Source organism: Rhizopus microsporus, assembly GCF_002708625.1.
Source record: "Rhizopus microsporus ATCC 52813 unplaced genomic scaffold scaffold_15, whole genome shotgun sequence".
NCBI lineage: Eukaryota > Fungi > Mucoromycota > Mucoromycetes > Mucorales > Rhizopodaceae > Rhizopus > Rhizopus microsporus.
This window is the reverse complement of record NW_019671930.1, coordinates 511,409-526,443: the sequence shown is the minus strand read 5'-3', so window position 1 is coordinate 526,443 and position 15,035 is coordinate 511,409. Positions and strand designations below refer to the sequence as shown.

Below are 15,035 nucleotides of genomic sequence, written 5' to 3'. Positions count from 1 at the left end.
TTCTAAAAATGCAGTGATGCATATGAAAAAAGTCAGCCATTGGTGTACTTGTCAATGCTGTTGAAAAGACTGGATAAATCAACAATTTATTATAATGATTGCATCTGTTGTATTCTCTTTTTAACATGCAATAGAAAGAAAAAAAGAATACTCTTTCATAACAAGCTTGTTTTGTTGAGGACTTGCAGGTTCTGAAGATTAATGTTGTAGTTTAGTTTAAACATATTCTCTTTCTAATGTCCCAATTGGGGTGCATAAATTGGTATATAAATTACTGAGCGCCCCGGACTAGATCATTTCACAAAAGGAAGGAAGGAATGGGTGCTAAAAATCCATTCTGGGATCAAATAAAGAATGGGAGAGGCTATAAAGAATCATAAAAGTTGAGTTGACCGTTCAGTTAGTCTTTGATTATAAAATCTCTGGTTGAGAGAGAGGCTTGCATAGAATTGTGGTTGGTCTAGCTCATGTGGAATAAATCATGTAATTAGCCATGAACAAGGTCTATGGTAAATCAATTCCACAGAAAATAAACGATTATGTTAGAAAAAATTCAAGAAATATGATATAGAGCCTGTTTTGCTTCAGATATACAGAGGTGATGATGCATACTAAGGCAGTTGACGGCAGTGGCGTCTGCACAGAGTGTGGAGGAGGGGAATGTCGAAGACAAGGCTTGGAAACACCAGCTGGCACTTGGAACTCTTGCTTTGTATCCATTTTCCCAGGTTCACATGTAGAAATTGTCCTTTTAATTGCTCTAAAGCCATGAGTATCTAATTCATTTACTGTGGGAAGCTTCATTTGCCACAGGGCAGTTTTGGGAAACCCTGCTTTGAAGCTGATCAAATGCAAAGTAATTATCAGCTGATTTACTGTTGAGAAAAAGGTTTATCAAATCATTATGCTTAAATCATTTATGGTTGTCACGCGCAACTGTTGGATCCAATCAAACTAATTAGGAATCAACTGTTAGAGAACAAGAGTCATTTATGAGGTACGGACATGATTGTCTATAGAAAGAATTTAATAATCAGAGGAGAAGAAGAGAGGAAAAGAGGAGGAAATCAGGCTAAAGAGAGGAAATTATGCAAGTTGCCCTTGAATCACTGAACTGTCGTTGTTTATAAATGACATTGATAGAGCTCTGTATTCTTTGTCTCGTACAGACAGCAATTCATGTCGATGTATGATTTGGCATCAGAAAAAGACTTGACAATAGCTATCAACGCTTGCTTAAAGGTCATTTTTTAAACAACTTCTAAATTCTTAAACATCTTCATGCTTGATAACAAAAACAGACATTGTCTCGCATTGTTTGACAGAGTATTATTTAATATATTTTACAAATTGTTTCTATGTTAATTGAACAATTTTTACAAACAAATCATTACATAATTTCATTTATCTTCGGGGAGGACCAGCACGACGCCAAGATGAAGCTTCATCTGCACGTTCGGAGCCACGCTCAGATCCGCGTTCAGGTCCACGCTCAGGTCCACGCTCAGGTCCACGATCGGAGCGACGAGCACCAGGAGGGACATATCTACCTCCAGCACCGCCAGGTGAGCCAGCAGAACGGTCACGGTTGAAGGAGGCAAATCTGTCTCCGGAAGGCGCACCTGAAGAAACGCCAGCACGAGGAGGAACATACTTGTCTCCGGAAGCAGCACGGGCGGGAGGAACATACTTATCTCCAGAGGAGCTGGAGCGACTAAAGGAACTGAACCTATCTCCAGAACCAGCAGTAGCAGCAGCAGCACGGGCGGGAGGAACATACTTGCCAGTTGTACGAGCACCAGGAATAGTCTTGGCCTTGGCAGCCTTTTCTTCTTGAAGTTTACGTTCAATTTCAGCTTCACGTTCGGCTTGCTTTCTAGCAATTTCATCGAGCTTTCTTTGACGTTCGGCTTCTTGTTCTCTTCTCTCCTTCTCGCGTGCTTCCTTCTCAGCCTTTTCACGTGCTTCCTTTTCAGCTCTTTCACGCTCTTCAGCTTCACGACGGCGTCTTTCTTCTTCTTCAGCTTCGCGCTGTTGACGGAGTTCGTCTATCTTTTCACGCCATAAAGCGATTCTTTCATTCTTTTCTTTTTCAATGGCTTCATTAGCGACTCTCTGTTTAGCTTCAACAGCCTGTCTACGTTGTTCTTCAAGCTTGCTCTTATAAGCTCTGTAATCACCAATGATTCGAGAGAAGCGAGCCTTTAATTTCATATTCTCTTCGTGTTGTTCCTTTGCAGTAGCCAATTTAGCCTTACGTGTTGCTTCATAGATAGCCTTATCTGCCTTTTGTTGTTTCTCATAGTCCTTTTCTAATAATGGAATTTCTTCCTTTCTTAATGCACGCTCAGTGTGATCAAGACGCTTGCTTATTTGCTTCAAGCGATCACTGAGCTCCTTTTGTTCGCTTTGAAGTCTGGATACCTTGAGGTTGAGCAGTGTCTTGACATCAGAGTTTTCAATTTCCTCAGGCTTCAATTGCAATCCAGTCTTGCTACTGATTTCTTCGGCAATACGCTTAGCTTGATCACGTTGAATTTCTTCTTGAATACGCTTCAAGCGTTCTTCTTCACGGCGTTTAGCTTCTTCTTCTAAACGTTTCTTTTCAGCCTCAGCCTTCTTGGCAGCGGCAGCAGCCTTTTCTTGAGCGGCCAATTTCTCCTTGCGAGCCAATTCGTTTTCAATGATTTCTTTACGACGTTCAATAATCAACTTGCGCTCTAAGGCTTGCTTGTGTTCTTCTTCGGCACCAGCCAAGGCACGTTGAACGACCTGTTGCTTAGCCTTTTCGGCCTCTTCCTTGACAGAAGGATCGACCATTTGAAGAGCAGCGTTCAAGCTGACACCCAGACGAGAGAGTTGTGTACGCATAAGATCAGCAGGAGAAGATTGCAGCTGAATACCTTCAGTCACTGTATCCTTGGGTGGAGCAAAGAGATCTGTTTCGAACACTAAGCTTTGTGATGCATGGTCAATACGAATGTTCAATTCTCCACGCTTGCAGCCGTTCATGATGAACTTTTCGATAGTGGCAGCATCGTAGTTGTAGGGGTCGGGGAAAGAAGCGAGGTTCAAGACAAAGTCCAATTTGACAGTGGTATAGACTTGAGAGAGTTGTTGTAAAAGACGTGTCAAAATGACTTGGTGAAGAGGACGGACGTATTTGACCAATTCGGGATCTTCAGAAAGCTTGGCCATGATAGGGTTGATCTTTTTGCAAATCGATAAGGGATGGAACTGAACTTCCAAGATGTTGTACAATTCGCGGATTTCAGGACGAACACGAGCAAGGATATTCTTGTGCAAGGCTTCCTTCAACAAACCTGTACGGGTAGGATGGCCGGAAAGACCCATGAGCATGGAGAGACGGTTCAGCTTTTGAACACGGTATTCGTCAGCCTCGACATAACCAGGACGAGTCTTGGTAGTGGTGATGATTGGGATAGCGAGGGCTGATAACAAGACGATGGAAGCCATGCGAGAGTGTTCGGCTTCAGTCAGGTTCTTGTTGAATGCACGTTCGATAGCACAGAATCTGTTCCAGGCTGCAGAGTGGAAAAGATAGTCTTCAGAGACCATGAAAATCTTGGTGAGTTTTTCATAATAGTTGGCCATCATGACTGGCTTAGGAGGTCTCTTGGAAGTGGTCAACAAGGTGTGAATGTCTTCAACTGATTTAAAAGCTTCTTGCCATAACTCGAGTTCAGCAGCTGCATTAAGTTGAGCAAAACGTGATTCAAGATATTGTTGAAGTGTTTCGGGGTCGTTCAAGTTCACAGCGTGAGGTTGATGAGAGTATTTAGCAACATTCAAAAAGTGGTTGCGAAGAATTTCACACAGACGACGGAATTCGGTCTTTCGGTCATAGGTCAAACAGAATTGGAAAGCTTTCAAGGTGACAGCGTTGTAAAGGGTTTCCAAACGAGAGTTGTTGCGCATAATGTCCAATACGGTGCGATAGGCTTCCCATAAAAACTTGAGCCAAGGTGTGACAACGGCACGGTCGGTTCTGTCCTTGCTTTGATCCCCAGAAACAGTGCTGAGCATGATGGATTCGGGTGTTTCTGAAGCTTCGAGATCATCTACGTCGACTGCAATCTTGTCGGCTTTGGCACGGGCTTCGGCTACTTTAGCCTCTGCAAGCTCGAGCATTCTGTTGATGATGGTCTATAGACAAGTTAGAATTTGAAGAATTATAGTGTATTCGTCATACCTCAATCGAGTTAACACTAGTGTTTTGAGCAATGTTACGGTATTGATGAAGGCCTTCCTTGACCATCTTTCCCTTCTTGAGCTCAACACAAAGCTCAACATACTTGAGCATAATGGGCTCCATGACTGTAATGGGATTACTGCGAGATCGTTTTGAAAGCACGACTTCATGGAGAGCTTGTAAAGCGGCTTCATCTTCGCCAACTGCTTGGAGCTCTATTCAAATCATGAGTACATCCATCCATCCATGCATCCATCCATCTATTCATTTCTACCTTCGACTCTCTTTAGCACGTTGTCCGACTTTACAGCATAGAATGGGGCCATTTTTACTGTTAAAGATGCGATAGAACCTGTCGTCAGGTATGATCCTTGAGGTTTTGTTTTCTGAGATTGAATTGCGTGTAACATTCACTCCCAACAGATGTTTAAGTTGGATCAACATATTGCAACAAAAATAAGGAGCTTTGTATAAGGAGATGCTTTCTGTAAGCCTAAAATAAAGAAAATGCAGACTTTCTTGATTCCTTGGATGCTTTCATTTTTATCTCTTTTTTCTCCTCTTTTTTTCAGTGACCACAATGTCAACTGGAACAACAACATGCAGTCATTTGGCAAGAGCAAAGAGTGCAGCCAGTCTGATAGACAAGATGAAACAAGAGCAGTCCAAGCTGGAAGAGCAATTGGCTATTGATTACATTAATAAGACCTTAAATCTATCTATTCAACCTGGAGAATTACAAAAAGAACTAAAGGATGGTGTTGTCTTGTGCAAGTAAGATCAAATCACCTACTGATTCTTTTAAAAGCTAATTTTTTTTTTTTCAAGCCTTGTTAATCAACTTAGACCAGGCACAATAAAAACTGTTGGGCAAAAGAAGGACTTTTCGTTCATTCAGGCAAGTATCGAAACAAGAATTCCCTTTTTGTGTGATTAACAATAGATTTTCCATAGATGGATAATATAACACGATTCTTACAAGGAGTTCGTCAGGTACACAAATACACAAAAACAAACACATAAAAACAGGAACTAGTGAAAAGAATAACGAGGAGTAACAGATGTTCAATAGCTTGGCATGAAGGACTCTCAGTTGTTTGAGACAACAGATCTATTCAGCGCTAAAGATATGTCATCTGTAAAGTAGTAATTGCTTACAGCTTTTATTTTCTGAATTGACTTGTATTACTAGGTTGTACATACCATATTATCCTTGGCAGAGTTATCTTTAAAATGGAATTCAGATGATGGAGACCCATCTTTGATGCTGACAATAGAGAATGATAAGGATGGTAAACTACAGGATGAAAGGATATGAAAATGACGCTAATAAAATCATTATAAGGAGACTCAAAAGAAGGGCCGGATCATCATGACGTACGAGGAATATTTAAAGAGGCAAAGGGTACCAGAAAGAAGTCATTGACAGTAAACGTTCATTCAGACGAAAATAACAAGGATGAAAAAAGTATGAAAATAACACCTGGCTGTTCGTTATCCTAACCTCTCCTAGCCCAATCCCCTTCGCCTACTACCTCAAATTGCGCACGTCCGCCGAAATCACCCTTGAGGAATGCTAAGTCAGCTAATTCAGTAGGGTCGTTAAAGGTAGCTAGCAGCAGTAGTCGATTCAAAGATCAAAAGAGACGCCCATCTGTACCTACGCTTTCTAGTTCTCCGTTTATAAAAGACGATGAAAGCAAGAGAGACTTTTTTACCAAGCCGTCAGATCTGCAAAAGAAAAGACAGGAGAGTGTAAAAAGCGCCATTTTCACAGAACCGACTCCGTCGATTGATTCAAGGCGTGAATCGACCATGGCAGAGGCAGAAGGAAAGCTTATTCTTACAAATGATCAAGATGAGACAATAACACAATATGTAATATATAATATACATGGGAAGAGTTGGCACTAATTGTGACTATAGCAACTGGGTAATTGTATAGGAAAGGGGCAGTTTGGAGCTGTTTACAGGTAATGAATAATAATAATAAGAAAGCTTTTCCCTGATATTTCCTAGAGCGCTTGATTTAGCAACAGGCGAGGTTGTAGCAGTAAAAAGAGTCAAATTAGAAGAAGAAGAGCTTTATCAAGAGATTATGGTATTTTTTTTTTTATTGTTATTATTATTATTATCTAACACTATTGTCCCCCTTTCAGAAAGAGGTGAATATCTTAAAGACGCTCTCGCATACCAACGTGATCAAGTATATTGGGTTTATTCGAAGTGAAGAATACATTAACATTGTCTTGGAGTAAATTTTAAGAAAAAACAAGCGTTCATTTACTCAACACGCAATTGTGTAGATATGCTGAAAATGGATCTTTAATGTCAACATTGAAAGCGTTTGGTGCATTTCCTGAAAAGTTGGTTGCTTCTTTTTGTATCAAGATCCTAAAGGGTTTAGAATATTTGCATGCAAATGATGTTGTCCATTGTGATCTAAAGGCAGCCAATATCCTCACCACCAAGACAGGAGATGTTAAACTGACCGATTTTGGTGTTTCTCTTAATCTAAAGATCAAAACAACAGAGAATGATACTGTTTCTGGAACTCCCAACTGGAGTAAGATAACACAAATAGAACTATTTTTTTATAACATCTTTTTTTCTTTTAGTGGCTCCTGAAGTGATTGAATTAAAAGGTGCAACAACCAAATCTGATATCTGGTCTCTTGGTTGTACATTGATCGAATTAGTGACGGGTAAGCCACCCTATAGCGACTTATTGGCCATGTCTGCCATGTTTCGTATCGTTGAGGATGACTACCCTCCTTTACCTGATCATATTTCTGAGGTAATGATAGCAATGAACTGTAGAAAATAGAAGGAGTAATAGTGTATTTTAGGATATGCGTAACTTTCTATTGCGCTGCTTTCAAAAGAATCCAGAAGAGAGAGCATCAAGTAAAGAATTACAACAGCACGAATGGATCATCAAGAATTTGAAAACCAAACAAAAGAGTATGTTTCTATATAGCTAGACAAAAGTGTATTGACCCCATGAGAGTAGATGTCTTAAATGGCAGTAATGACACAAGCTCGTGTCACCCAACAGAGGAAACTCAAGCAAACAAAGCCGCCAGTGTAACTACTGCATCAGAGCTTGAACAGTACTATTCACTCAATACAACAGCAATGATGCCAATGTTGGATAATAGTAATGATGATAATAATAGTCACAAGTTTGTAGAAACATCCTTTGGAAAAGGTATAAGGAAAATAATAGAAATGACAAGTGAACTCATGCTATTGTTTAAGCTGTAGAATGTAAAGTATGTAATCAATTAATAAATGATGGAACCATCTTTTGTGAAGGTAAATTACAGCTTCATATAATAATATTGCTTGTATACTAAATATAATTAAAAAAGTCTGCTCCTTGGTTTGCCATAAGGAATGTAAGAAAGATGCGTTTTCATGTCCTCCAAAAGTGAATGATCAGCAGCCTTCTTATGATGTAATATAACCAAATGTATAAAAATATACTGATTGCTAAGCAAAGTGTTATTATAGTGGATATTCTTGGCCAAGGTCTATAATACAAAGTCAAAGAGACAAAACGGAGTTAAAAGCAGCAATGGTACCATTAAAGAACGTGGTGGATATCATTCTTCTCCTTCCACTTTACGTAATCATCCAGCAGATACATTACGTAAAGACTCTCGAGGATCTATTCTTGAGTCAATAGAAGATGAAGTTACAGAAGGATCGAAATCAGAGAATGAAAAGAAGAAGCGTATCCTTAAGAAGGGGCAAGATGAACAGTGCATTATCACATAATATTTATAAATAAAAATAAATTAGTTCTCCGACCTTGTCTTATTTCATTAATTCTCTTTTCTTCTTTTTTTTTACTTCTTCTTTTTTATTTACTCAATTACCATCATCAATAAAACCATGGCCAAGTCAAAAGCAAAGCAATCACTTCCACTTCATAAAATCATTATGGTTGGTTCTGGTGGTGTCGGAAAATCAGCATTGACTCTACAGTACATGTATGGTGACTTTGTTGAAGAATATGATCCAACAAAAGCAGACTGTAAATAATAGAGAATGTATATGAAAAAAAAAGTCTAACATGTATCATATAGCTTATCGTAAAAAGGTTGTTTTGGATGGCCAAGAATGTCAAATTGATATTTTGGATACAGCAGGTCAAGAAGAATATGCAGCTGTAAGTTTATTATAAATGTTAAAGGGACAACTATTCTTATTTCAAATAGATTCGTGACAACTATTATAGGTCAGGAGAAGGTTTTCTTTGTGTGTTTTCTGTCTGTGAACAAGAATCTCTTGAACACACCAAAGAATTTCGTGATCAAATTTTGAGAGTTTTAGATGATGAAACAGTAAGATTAAGAATACACATTCCTATTGTATATACTTATCTCCTTTCTTTTATCTCCTATAACTATTATTAGGTACCATTTATTTTAGTTGGTAATAAGGTTGATTTGGCACATTTACGTAAAGTATCAGCCAGTGAAGCCAATGCATTAGCCAATGATTGGCATTGTTCTTATGTTGAAACATCAGCAAAGACTAGACAGAATGTAGAAGAAGTTTATACTATGCTCATGAGACAGATAAGAGATAGAAAAGCTAAACAACAACAAGAAAATAGCCCAGATAAAGATTCTTGTTGTATTATCCTTTAAAGTTCTTTTGTTTATTACTATTATTATTATTACTACTATCTTCATCTTAATAACATTTGAAAATATAAACAGATACACATACCCTTTCTTTATCTTTAGTGTCAAACTATAAATGACATAGCTTAAAAGAAAAGAAGGAATGGGAGAAGTTTATTTTATCTCTGTTTTATGATCTAACCATGAATATATAGTTGCATCACATTAAATATATCATACAAATATATACAATCTTTATCAATATAAACAACGTGATACTTCTTTATTTCATAACTATCAACATAACAATAAAGAAAAAGAAAAGACAGAGAAGACAAAGAGAGAAACAAGGAGAAGGAGAAGGAGGGAAAGAAGAAGGAAGGGGAGGGATGAATAAGTCAGAGGAATACGATACAATATGTATTATAGTAAAAAAAAAAAAAAGTCAACAACGCGCCTAATTGGCGGCTGAGAGTGTACTGCTTTTCAACATGCACACATTAGAACTTATCGCTACTGGTTCTTTTTTCTCTTTTCTTTTCATCCTTTTTCTCTCTCTCTTCTATATAGAAAAATGTCTTGGGAAAATAACACTGGAGACTTTGGCGCTTCTGAGCCCCAATCTTTGAACAACTCTTTTAATCCTGAAGAAGAACAAAAGAGACGAGCTTACAGAGATTTTAAATGGGCTTCTAATCGCTCCCGTTATGAATATAATGAAAATGCTGTGGATGAAAATGGTATGGCGCCTCGCGATGAGGCTCTTGAACAAGAACTCTTTGGAAGTGAAAGACAAGACGGTATTGACTTTTCCAAGTATGCCAAGATCCCTGTCAAGGTCGAAAGAGGTGCTGCTCCTCCTCCTATTAGAAGCGTAAGTATCTTTTTTTTTTGTTGTTATTCACAAAAAACAAACTTTTTTTGTTAGTTTGATGAGGCAGATCTTCATCCTGTCATGAAAGAAAATGTGAGATTGGCCAGATATACAAACCCTACTCCTGTTCAAGTAAGTAACAGAACAAGACCTTGTTTAAAGATAGAAAAAGAGAATGTTGATTTGTTTTATTATTAGACTTATTCCATTCCAATTGTTACAAGCGGAAAGGATTTGATGGCTTGTGCCCAGACTGGTACTCTTTTTTTTAGTGTGCTGCCGCATCCAATACTAACCTCTTTTTTTTTTGCTGTTGGTCAGGTTCCGGAAAAACTGCTGCTTTCTTGATTCCCACCTTGTCTGCTCTCTTTGGTAGAGCTAAAGAACTTCAAAAGCCACGTCCTGCTCCTTATGAAACACGTAGATATCAAGCTGAGCCACTCATTCTCATTATCTGCCCTACTCGTGAACTGTGTTCTCAAATCTTTGATGAGTGCAGAAAGGTAAATAAACAATACGTACGTGTGGTGTATGTCATTTATCATCAATCTTAGTTTACTTACAGAAGTTCTTTGAGACCTTGGTAAGTATTATTATTATTATTTATTTGTTCTGACAACATTTTGTTTTTAGTGCCGTTTATGGTGGTGCTGATACACTTGGTCAAATTCGTCAACTTGAAAGAGGTTGTGACATCTTGGCTGCTGCTCCTGGTCGCCTCATGGACTTTATTGAACGTGGCAAGATCAACTTGCAAAGAGTCAAGTACCTTATTCTTGATGAAGCCGATCGCATGTTGGATATGGGTTTCGAATCTATTATCCGTGCTATCGTTCAAAAGAAGGGCATGAACCCTGAACATCAAACCCTTCTTTACTCTGCTACCTTCCCCAGAGCTATCCGTGCTCTCGCTCGTGATTTCTTGCGTCCTGACTATCTCTTCTTGAAGGTCGGTCGTGTCGGTGGTACTTCCACTACTATTACCCAAAAGGTAGGTTTGCCGTTTATAGTAAATTATTCTCCTATTGATAGTCTATTGTAGGTCATGTATGTTCCTGAAGAGAGTAAGAGAGAAACTCTTCGCTCTTTGCTTGATAATCTTCCTCCCAGTCGTACTGTCATTTTTGTTGAAACCAAGCGAAGTGCTGACTCTTTGGATCAATACTTGTATGAACGTAACTTCCCCTCTACCTCTATTCACGGAGACCGTACCCAAATGGAAAGAGAAGACGCTCTCTTGGCTTTCAAGGCTGGTAAATGTCCTCTTTTGGTAGCCACTGCGGTTGCTGCTCGTGGCCTCGATATTCACGGCGTCATGCATGTTGTCAACTATGATATGCCTAACGACATGGATGAATACATTCACCGTATTGGTCGTACTGCCCGTGTCGGTAGATCTGGTTTGGCTACCTCCTTCTACAACGAAAGAAGTGAACATCTTGCACCTGAACTTACCAAATTGCTGAAGGAATGTCAACAAGAAATTCCTGATTTCTTACAACAATATGTCACCGATGATATGACCTTTGACGAAGATCTTGACGACACCCAAGTCGAAGTTCCTAGCTATGCCGGTCAAGAATACGTCCCTATGGAAAGAAACGTTCCTGGTGCACCTCAAGGCTTTAACAATGCTGAAGGTACCGGTGCTGCTGATGGAGCCTGGGCAGATGATGGTGGACAATCTGGTGACTGGACTTGTTCTAGCTGCAGTGCTTCCAACTTTGCTCGTCGTTCTGAATGCTTTAAATGCCATACTCCCAAGGAAGGTGGTGAAGGCGGCTTCGGTGGTAATGGCGGTGCTCGTGCTGGTGACTGGAACTGTCCTAGCTGTGAAGTAAGCAACTATGCACGTCGTACTGAATGCTTCAAGTGTGGTGCTAGAAGACCTGAAGGTGCTGGTGGTAGATTTGGTGGTGGTGAAAGACGTCCACCTCGTGCCAGACGTGATGGTGACTGGGACTGCTCTGGGTAAGATACATACTGTGAATGTGCAAAACAAATTTAACAATTTTGCTTTTCAATAGTTGTGGCGCTGTTAATTTTGCTTCCAGAGACTCATGCTTCAAGTGTCATGCTTCTAAGGAAGGTGGTGATTCATACAACAATGGTGACTCATACAATAATGGTGGCTATGACCAACCTGCTGAGTCTATTGATTGGAGCTCTTCTGCTGCTGCTGGCTGGGACTCTTCTGCTGCTACTGCTGGTTGGGATTCTTCCGCACCTGCTCAAGACAACAATACCGGTGGTTGGGGCGGTGCTTCATCCGCTCCTCAAGAACAACCTGCTGCTACTGGAGGCTGGGGATCAAGCGCTCCTGCCGAAGAACAATCTGCACCTGCTGCTGGCGGATGGGGTGCAAGCGCTCCCGCACCTGCTGCTAGTGGGTGGGGAGATGCCCCTGCTACTACTACTTCTGGTAGTGGATGGGGAGATGCTCCTGCTCAACCTAACTCCTTCGGATGGAACTAACTCACAAGCAAAACTGTAAATTTTTCCCGTCAGAAAATATGCTCAAAAGTTGCTGTTTATAATTATTTTTAATAAAGAAACTATAACCCAAGATGGTTTGTATAAAACGATCATGTCTCCTTTAAATATACAAAAAGCACCCTCAGGTTCTGTTATAAATAATGTTTATTCTGGCTTAAGATAATCTTCAAGTAATTTAATAGCGCTCTTTTCAATAAGCAACTTGTCATATGTTAGTAAGTCTAATACATTTGTTTCTTCAACATGAATAACTTCGCAGTTGGGAAGGTTGCGAGCTGCTAATTCCAAGTTTTGGTTGCAATCGTCAGTGACAATCAGCATTTTAGAGCCGTCATATGCGTTTTGAAGAATATGTGCCAAATCTCTAGTTTTATGGCTTTCGACATGTTGAAGAGAATCAACCACGATCAATTGATCCTGTGCGTACTTGGCACTTAGAGCAACTCGTAAACCTAAATCTTGAACTTTTCTAGGCAAATCCGTACTGTGATCTCTAGGCTTGGGTCCAAATGCGATACCACCACTTCTGAACTGAGGTGCTTTCCTATCGCCCACTCTTGCTTTACCACGTCCCTTTTGTGGTGCTGCCTTTTTACCGGTACCAGTGACTTCACCACGAGTTTTTGTTGAATGTGTACCTTGTCGCATCGCATCTCTTTGCCAAACGACAACACGGTGAAGAATATCTCTTCTGATGGGTGCACCAAAAACGTCCTTTTCCAAGTCGATTATTGAAATGGGTTCATTTGTCTTAAATTCTCGAAGAAAAGCTTGAAGTGGTGTTGAGAGAGCTGCTGATTTAAAAGAATTAGTTGAATCATACGAGTAAGCATTGTTCATAAACATGCCTTTAGGTGCAGTAGTTTCAGCAACAGAAGCAAATGCTCTATTTTGAATAATCTAGAATAAATAAATTCGTTATATAGATCTGTTGGTTGTTATATATATATAAATAGCTTACAGGCAGAGCACGAGTTGTTGCTCTAGAGAATGTGTTGAATAGAGACATTAGATTGACAAGAGAAGAAAAAAATTTCAAGGTACAATCGGGCAGTCTGGGGGGTATAGAGATCAAGTCACACACACTGAGAAGACGCTTTATTGTTTGAATATCCGCCATAAAGAACAGCACTTTATTATTACTCTAACTTTGGTTTCTTTTCTATAGCATCTTTAGCTGACTCCTTTGCCTTTCTCTTGACAAGATTTGACAGATCATTAACACTGGCTGCTTCAATAGGCTTATTTGAGGCATTTTCACCTGCTCCAAAGCCAAGTATTTGCTTCAACATGGCAGCTGCTTCCTTTTCTGTAGCTTGTTTCGTTGTCAATTCTTCAGCCTACAAAGAGGGAGGGCCTTTAGTATCAACAATAGCAAGAACAACAGTTCAGTTACCTTAAGATTCATATCCGATATGAGTTCTTGCATATCTTTTATCTCGTCTTTTGCTTTCTCTGTCGTATCCTCGGCGCTTTCCAGCTTGCTCAACCTCTTCTTCAACACATCAATTGCCTTTCTCAATTCAGGAATGGCTTTGTCTGATTTATCTGAAGAGAACTCCAATGCTAATGAATATTTATAATATGCTTCTGCTAATTCTCTATTGTCTTCTTCCAACCACTTTTCCTTGATTTCAATTGCTTTTTCATAGTCACTTAGAGATTGATCAAATTTCTCTGTAAAAGAGAGACAGTTAAGTAAAGTTTCGCGTATTGAAATGTATAGATTACCTGTTTCTAAAGAGACATCTGCCAAGCATAGGTGTACATCTGCTAATTTTAGTTGGGTTTCCTTATCTTCGCCCTTTTCAAAGATAAGACGAGCAACATCCAAAATATCCCATGCGGTCTCAAAGTCATCATCAGCTTGATCTCCATCTTCTTTGTCATCCTCATCTTCTTCCTCTTCTTCTTCCTCTTGTTTAAATTCAGGTATTGATTCCATCTGAATGAGAGGATTACTAGATCCTTCTAAATAAATTTAGAATCAAGACGCTTTCAAAATTCTAGTCCCTTTTCTACCTTCTGCCTGTTTAGTTTCGCGTTGTTGTTCTTCAACAGCAGCTGCATTAGCTTGAGCTGAGTGTCCTAGCACTGTGTTTTGTTGAATCGCATATTGAAGCAGTGCTTTACCGTACATAAAATAAGCATCACCATTTTCAGGTGCAAGATCACCATTAAGCTGATCACTACATATATTTAGTTTATGTATCTTTTGCCTTCAAGTCACCTACAGTAACTGACAAGCTTCTCCAAGCTTTGTTATACTGATTTCATATTTTTGATCATCGAATGCCTCTTTTCCTTCGTTCATAAGATTGTTTGCTTTATCCTTTGGATCTGACATTATCGCGTTTTTTAAAAAGAGAAAGGAAGAAAAAAGGACCTCAAAAATTTACAAGTCGCGAGATATTCTTTCTTTCGGGAAAGCAACTTTTTTTTTTAATTGGCAAGCATATAAATATATTGAGACTAAATATGTGTATGTGTGCTTTCTAGTCATGAGAGCTTCATTGTCAGTAACACAAGAAATTGAACTTGTTTTTTACACTTTATTCACACACTGATAGAAAAATAGTAATTTCAGACAACAAATGAGACAACAAGTAATAATAAAAGAGAGCCCATCAGAAGCAAAAGAATGAATAAAGAAATGATTAGTAAATTAGTTATTTACATTGATATTAAATGCTTATATTATAAAGAGGATTTATAAGAGAAAAAGAGAAGTCAAGATCAGACTATTTATATGAAATCTCTAACAATTTTTTCGATTACGTGTTATTTGAAGGTATTGACCACATTTATTTTTATG

The 15,035-nt window shown here is 39.0% G+C and overlaps 6 protein-coding genes across 6 annotated transcripts; 4 read left to right on the top strand and 2 right to left on the bottom strand.

Moving 5' to 3' along the window:
- Window positions 1-1,308: 1,308 nt before the first annotated feature.
- RHIMIDRAFT_261557 (uncharacterized protein) lies at window positions 1,309-4,510 on the bottom strand. Its single transcript, XM_023611545.1, has 3 exons — window positions 4,214-4,510; window positions 1,785-4,167; window positions 1,309-1,694 (listed from the first exon to the last, which is right to left on the bottom strand). The coding sequence occupies exons 1-3, from the start codon at window positions 4,334-4,336 to the stop codon at window positions 1,405-1,407; spliced, it is 2,796 nt and encodes a 931-aa protein (XP_023463760.1). The 5' UTR covers window positions 4,337-4,510; the 3' UTR covers window positions 1,309-1,404.
- Window positions 4,511-4,793: 283 nt separating this feature from the next.
- On the top strand, window positions 4,794-5,150 carry RHIMIDRAFT_240158 (uncharacterized protein; the record flags this gene model as incomplete). The annotated part of the gene is made up of 2 exons (XM_023609320.1): window positions 4,794-4,987; window positions 5,042-5,150. 2 exons carry the CDS (start codon window positions 4,794-4,796, stop codon window positions 5,148-5,150), a joined length of 303 nt encoding a protein of 100 aa, XP_023463759.1.
- Window positions 5,099-7,371, top strand: RHIMIDRAFT_42077 (Pkinase-domain-containing protein). The gene is made up of 11 exons (XM_023615230.1): window positions 5,099-5,111; window positions 5,168-5,351; window positions 5,406-5,505; window positions 5,559-5,681; window positions 5,727-6,091; window positions 6,140-6,186; window positions 6,233-6,314; window positions 6,373-6,467; window positions 6,520-6,779; window positions 6,832-7,010; window positions 7,063-7,371. The coding sequence occupies exons 2-11, from the start codon at window positions 5,292-5,294 to the stop codon at window positions 7,195-7,197; spliced, it is 1,446 nt and encodes a 481-aa protein (XP_023463758.1). The 5' UTR covers window positions 5,099-5,111; window positions 5,168-5,291; the 3' UTR covers window positions 7,198-7,371.
- Window positions 7,372-8,113: 742 nt separating this feature from the next.
- On the top strand, window positions 8,114-8,874 carry RHIMIDRAFT_205924 (uncharacterized protein; the record flags this gene model as incomplete). The annotated part of the gene is made up of 4 exons (XM_023606861.1): window positions 8,114-8,255; window positions 8,308-8,390; window positions 8,440-8,592; window positions 8,638-8,874. The coding sequence occupies 4 exons, from the start codon at window positions 8,114-8,116 to the stop codon at window positions 8,872-8,874; spliced, it is 615 nt and encodes a 204-aa protein (XP_023463757.1).
- A 718-nt stretch (window positions 8,875-9,592) lies between these two features.
- On the top strand, window positions 9,593-11,699 carry RHIMIDRAFT_205901 (DEAD-domain-containing protein; the record flags this gene model as incomplete). The annotated part of the gene is made up of 7 exons (XM_023606860.1): window positions 9,593-9,724; window positions 9,779-9,856; window positions 9,923-9,980; window positions 10,046-10,227; window positions 10,279-10,307; window positions 10,358-10,715; window positions 10,767-11,699. The coding sequence occupies 7 exons, from the start codon at window positions 9,593-9,595 to the stop codon at window positions 11,697-11,699; spliced, it is 1,770 nt and encodes a 589-aa protein (XP_023463756.1).
- Window positions 11,700-12,364: 665 nt separating this feature from the next.
- RHIMIDRAFT_245720 (ribosomal protein L4) lies at window positions 12,365-14,567 on the bottom strand (the record flags this gene model as incomplete). The annotated part of the gene is made up of 7 exons (XM_023610237.1): window positions 12,365-13,120; window positions 13,182-13,275; window positions 13,364-13,560; window positions 13,617-13,897; window positions 13,952-14,191; window positions 14,243-14,409; window positions 14,455-14,567. 7 exons carry the CDS (start codon window positions 14,565-14,567, stop codon window positions 12,365-12,367), a joined length of 1,848 nt encoding a protein of 615 aa, XP_023463755.1.
- Between the last annotated feature and the right edge of the window lie 468 nt (window positions 14,568-15,035).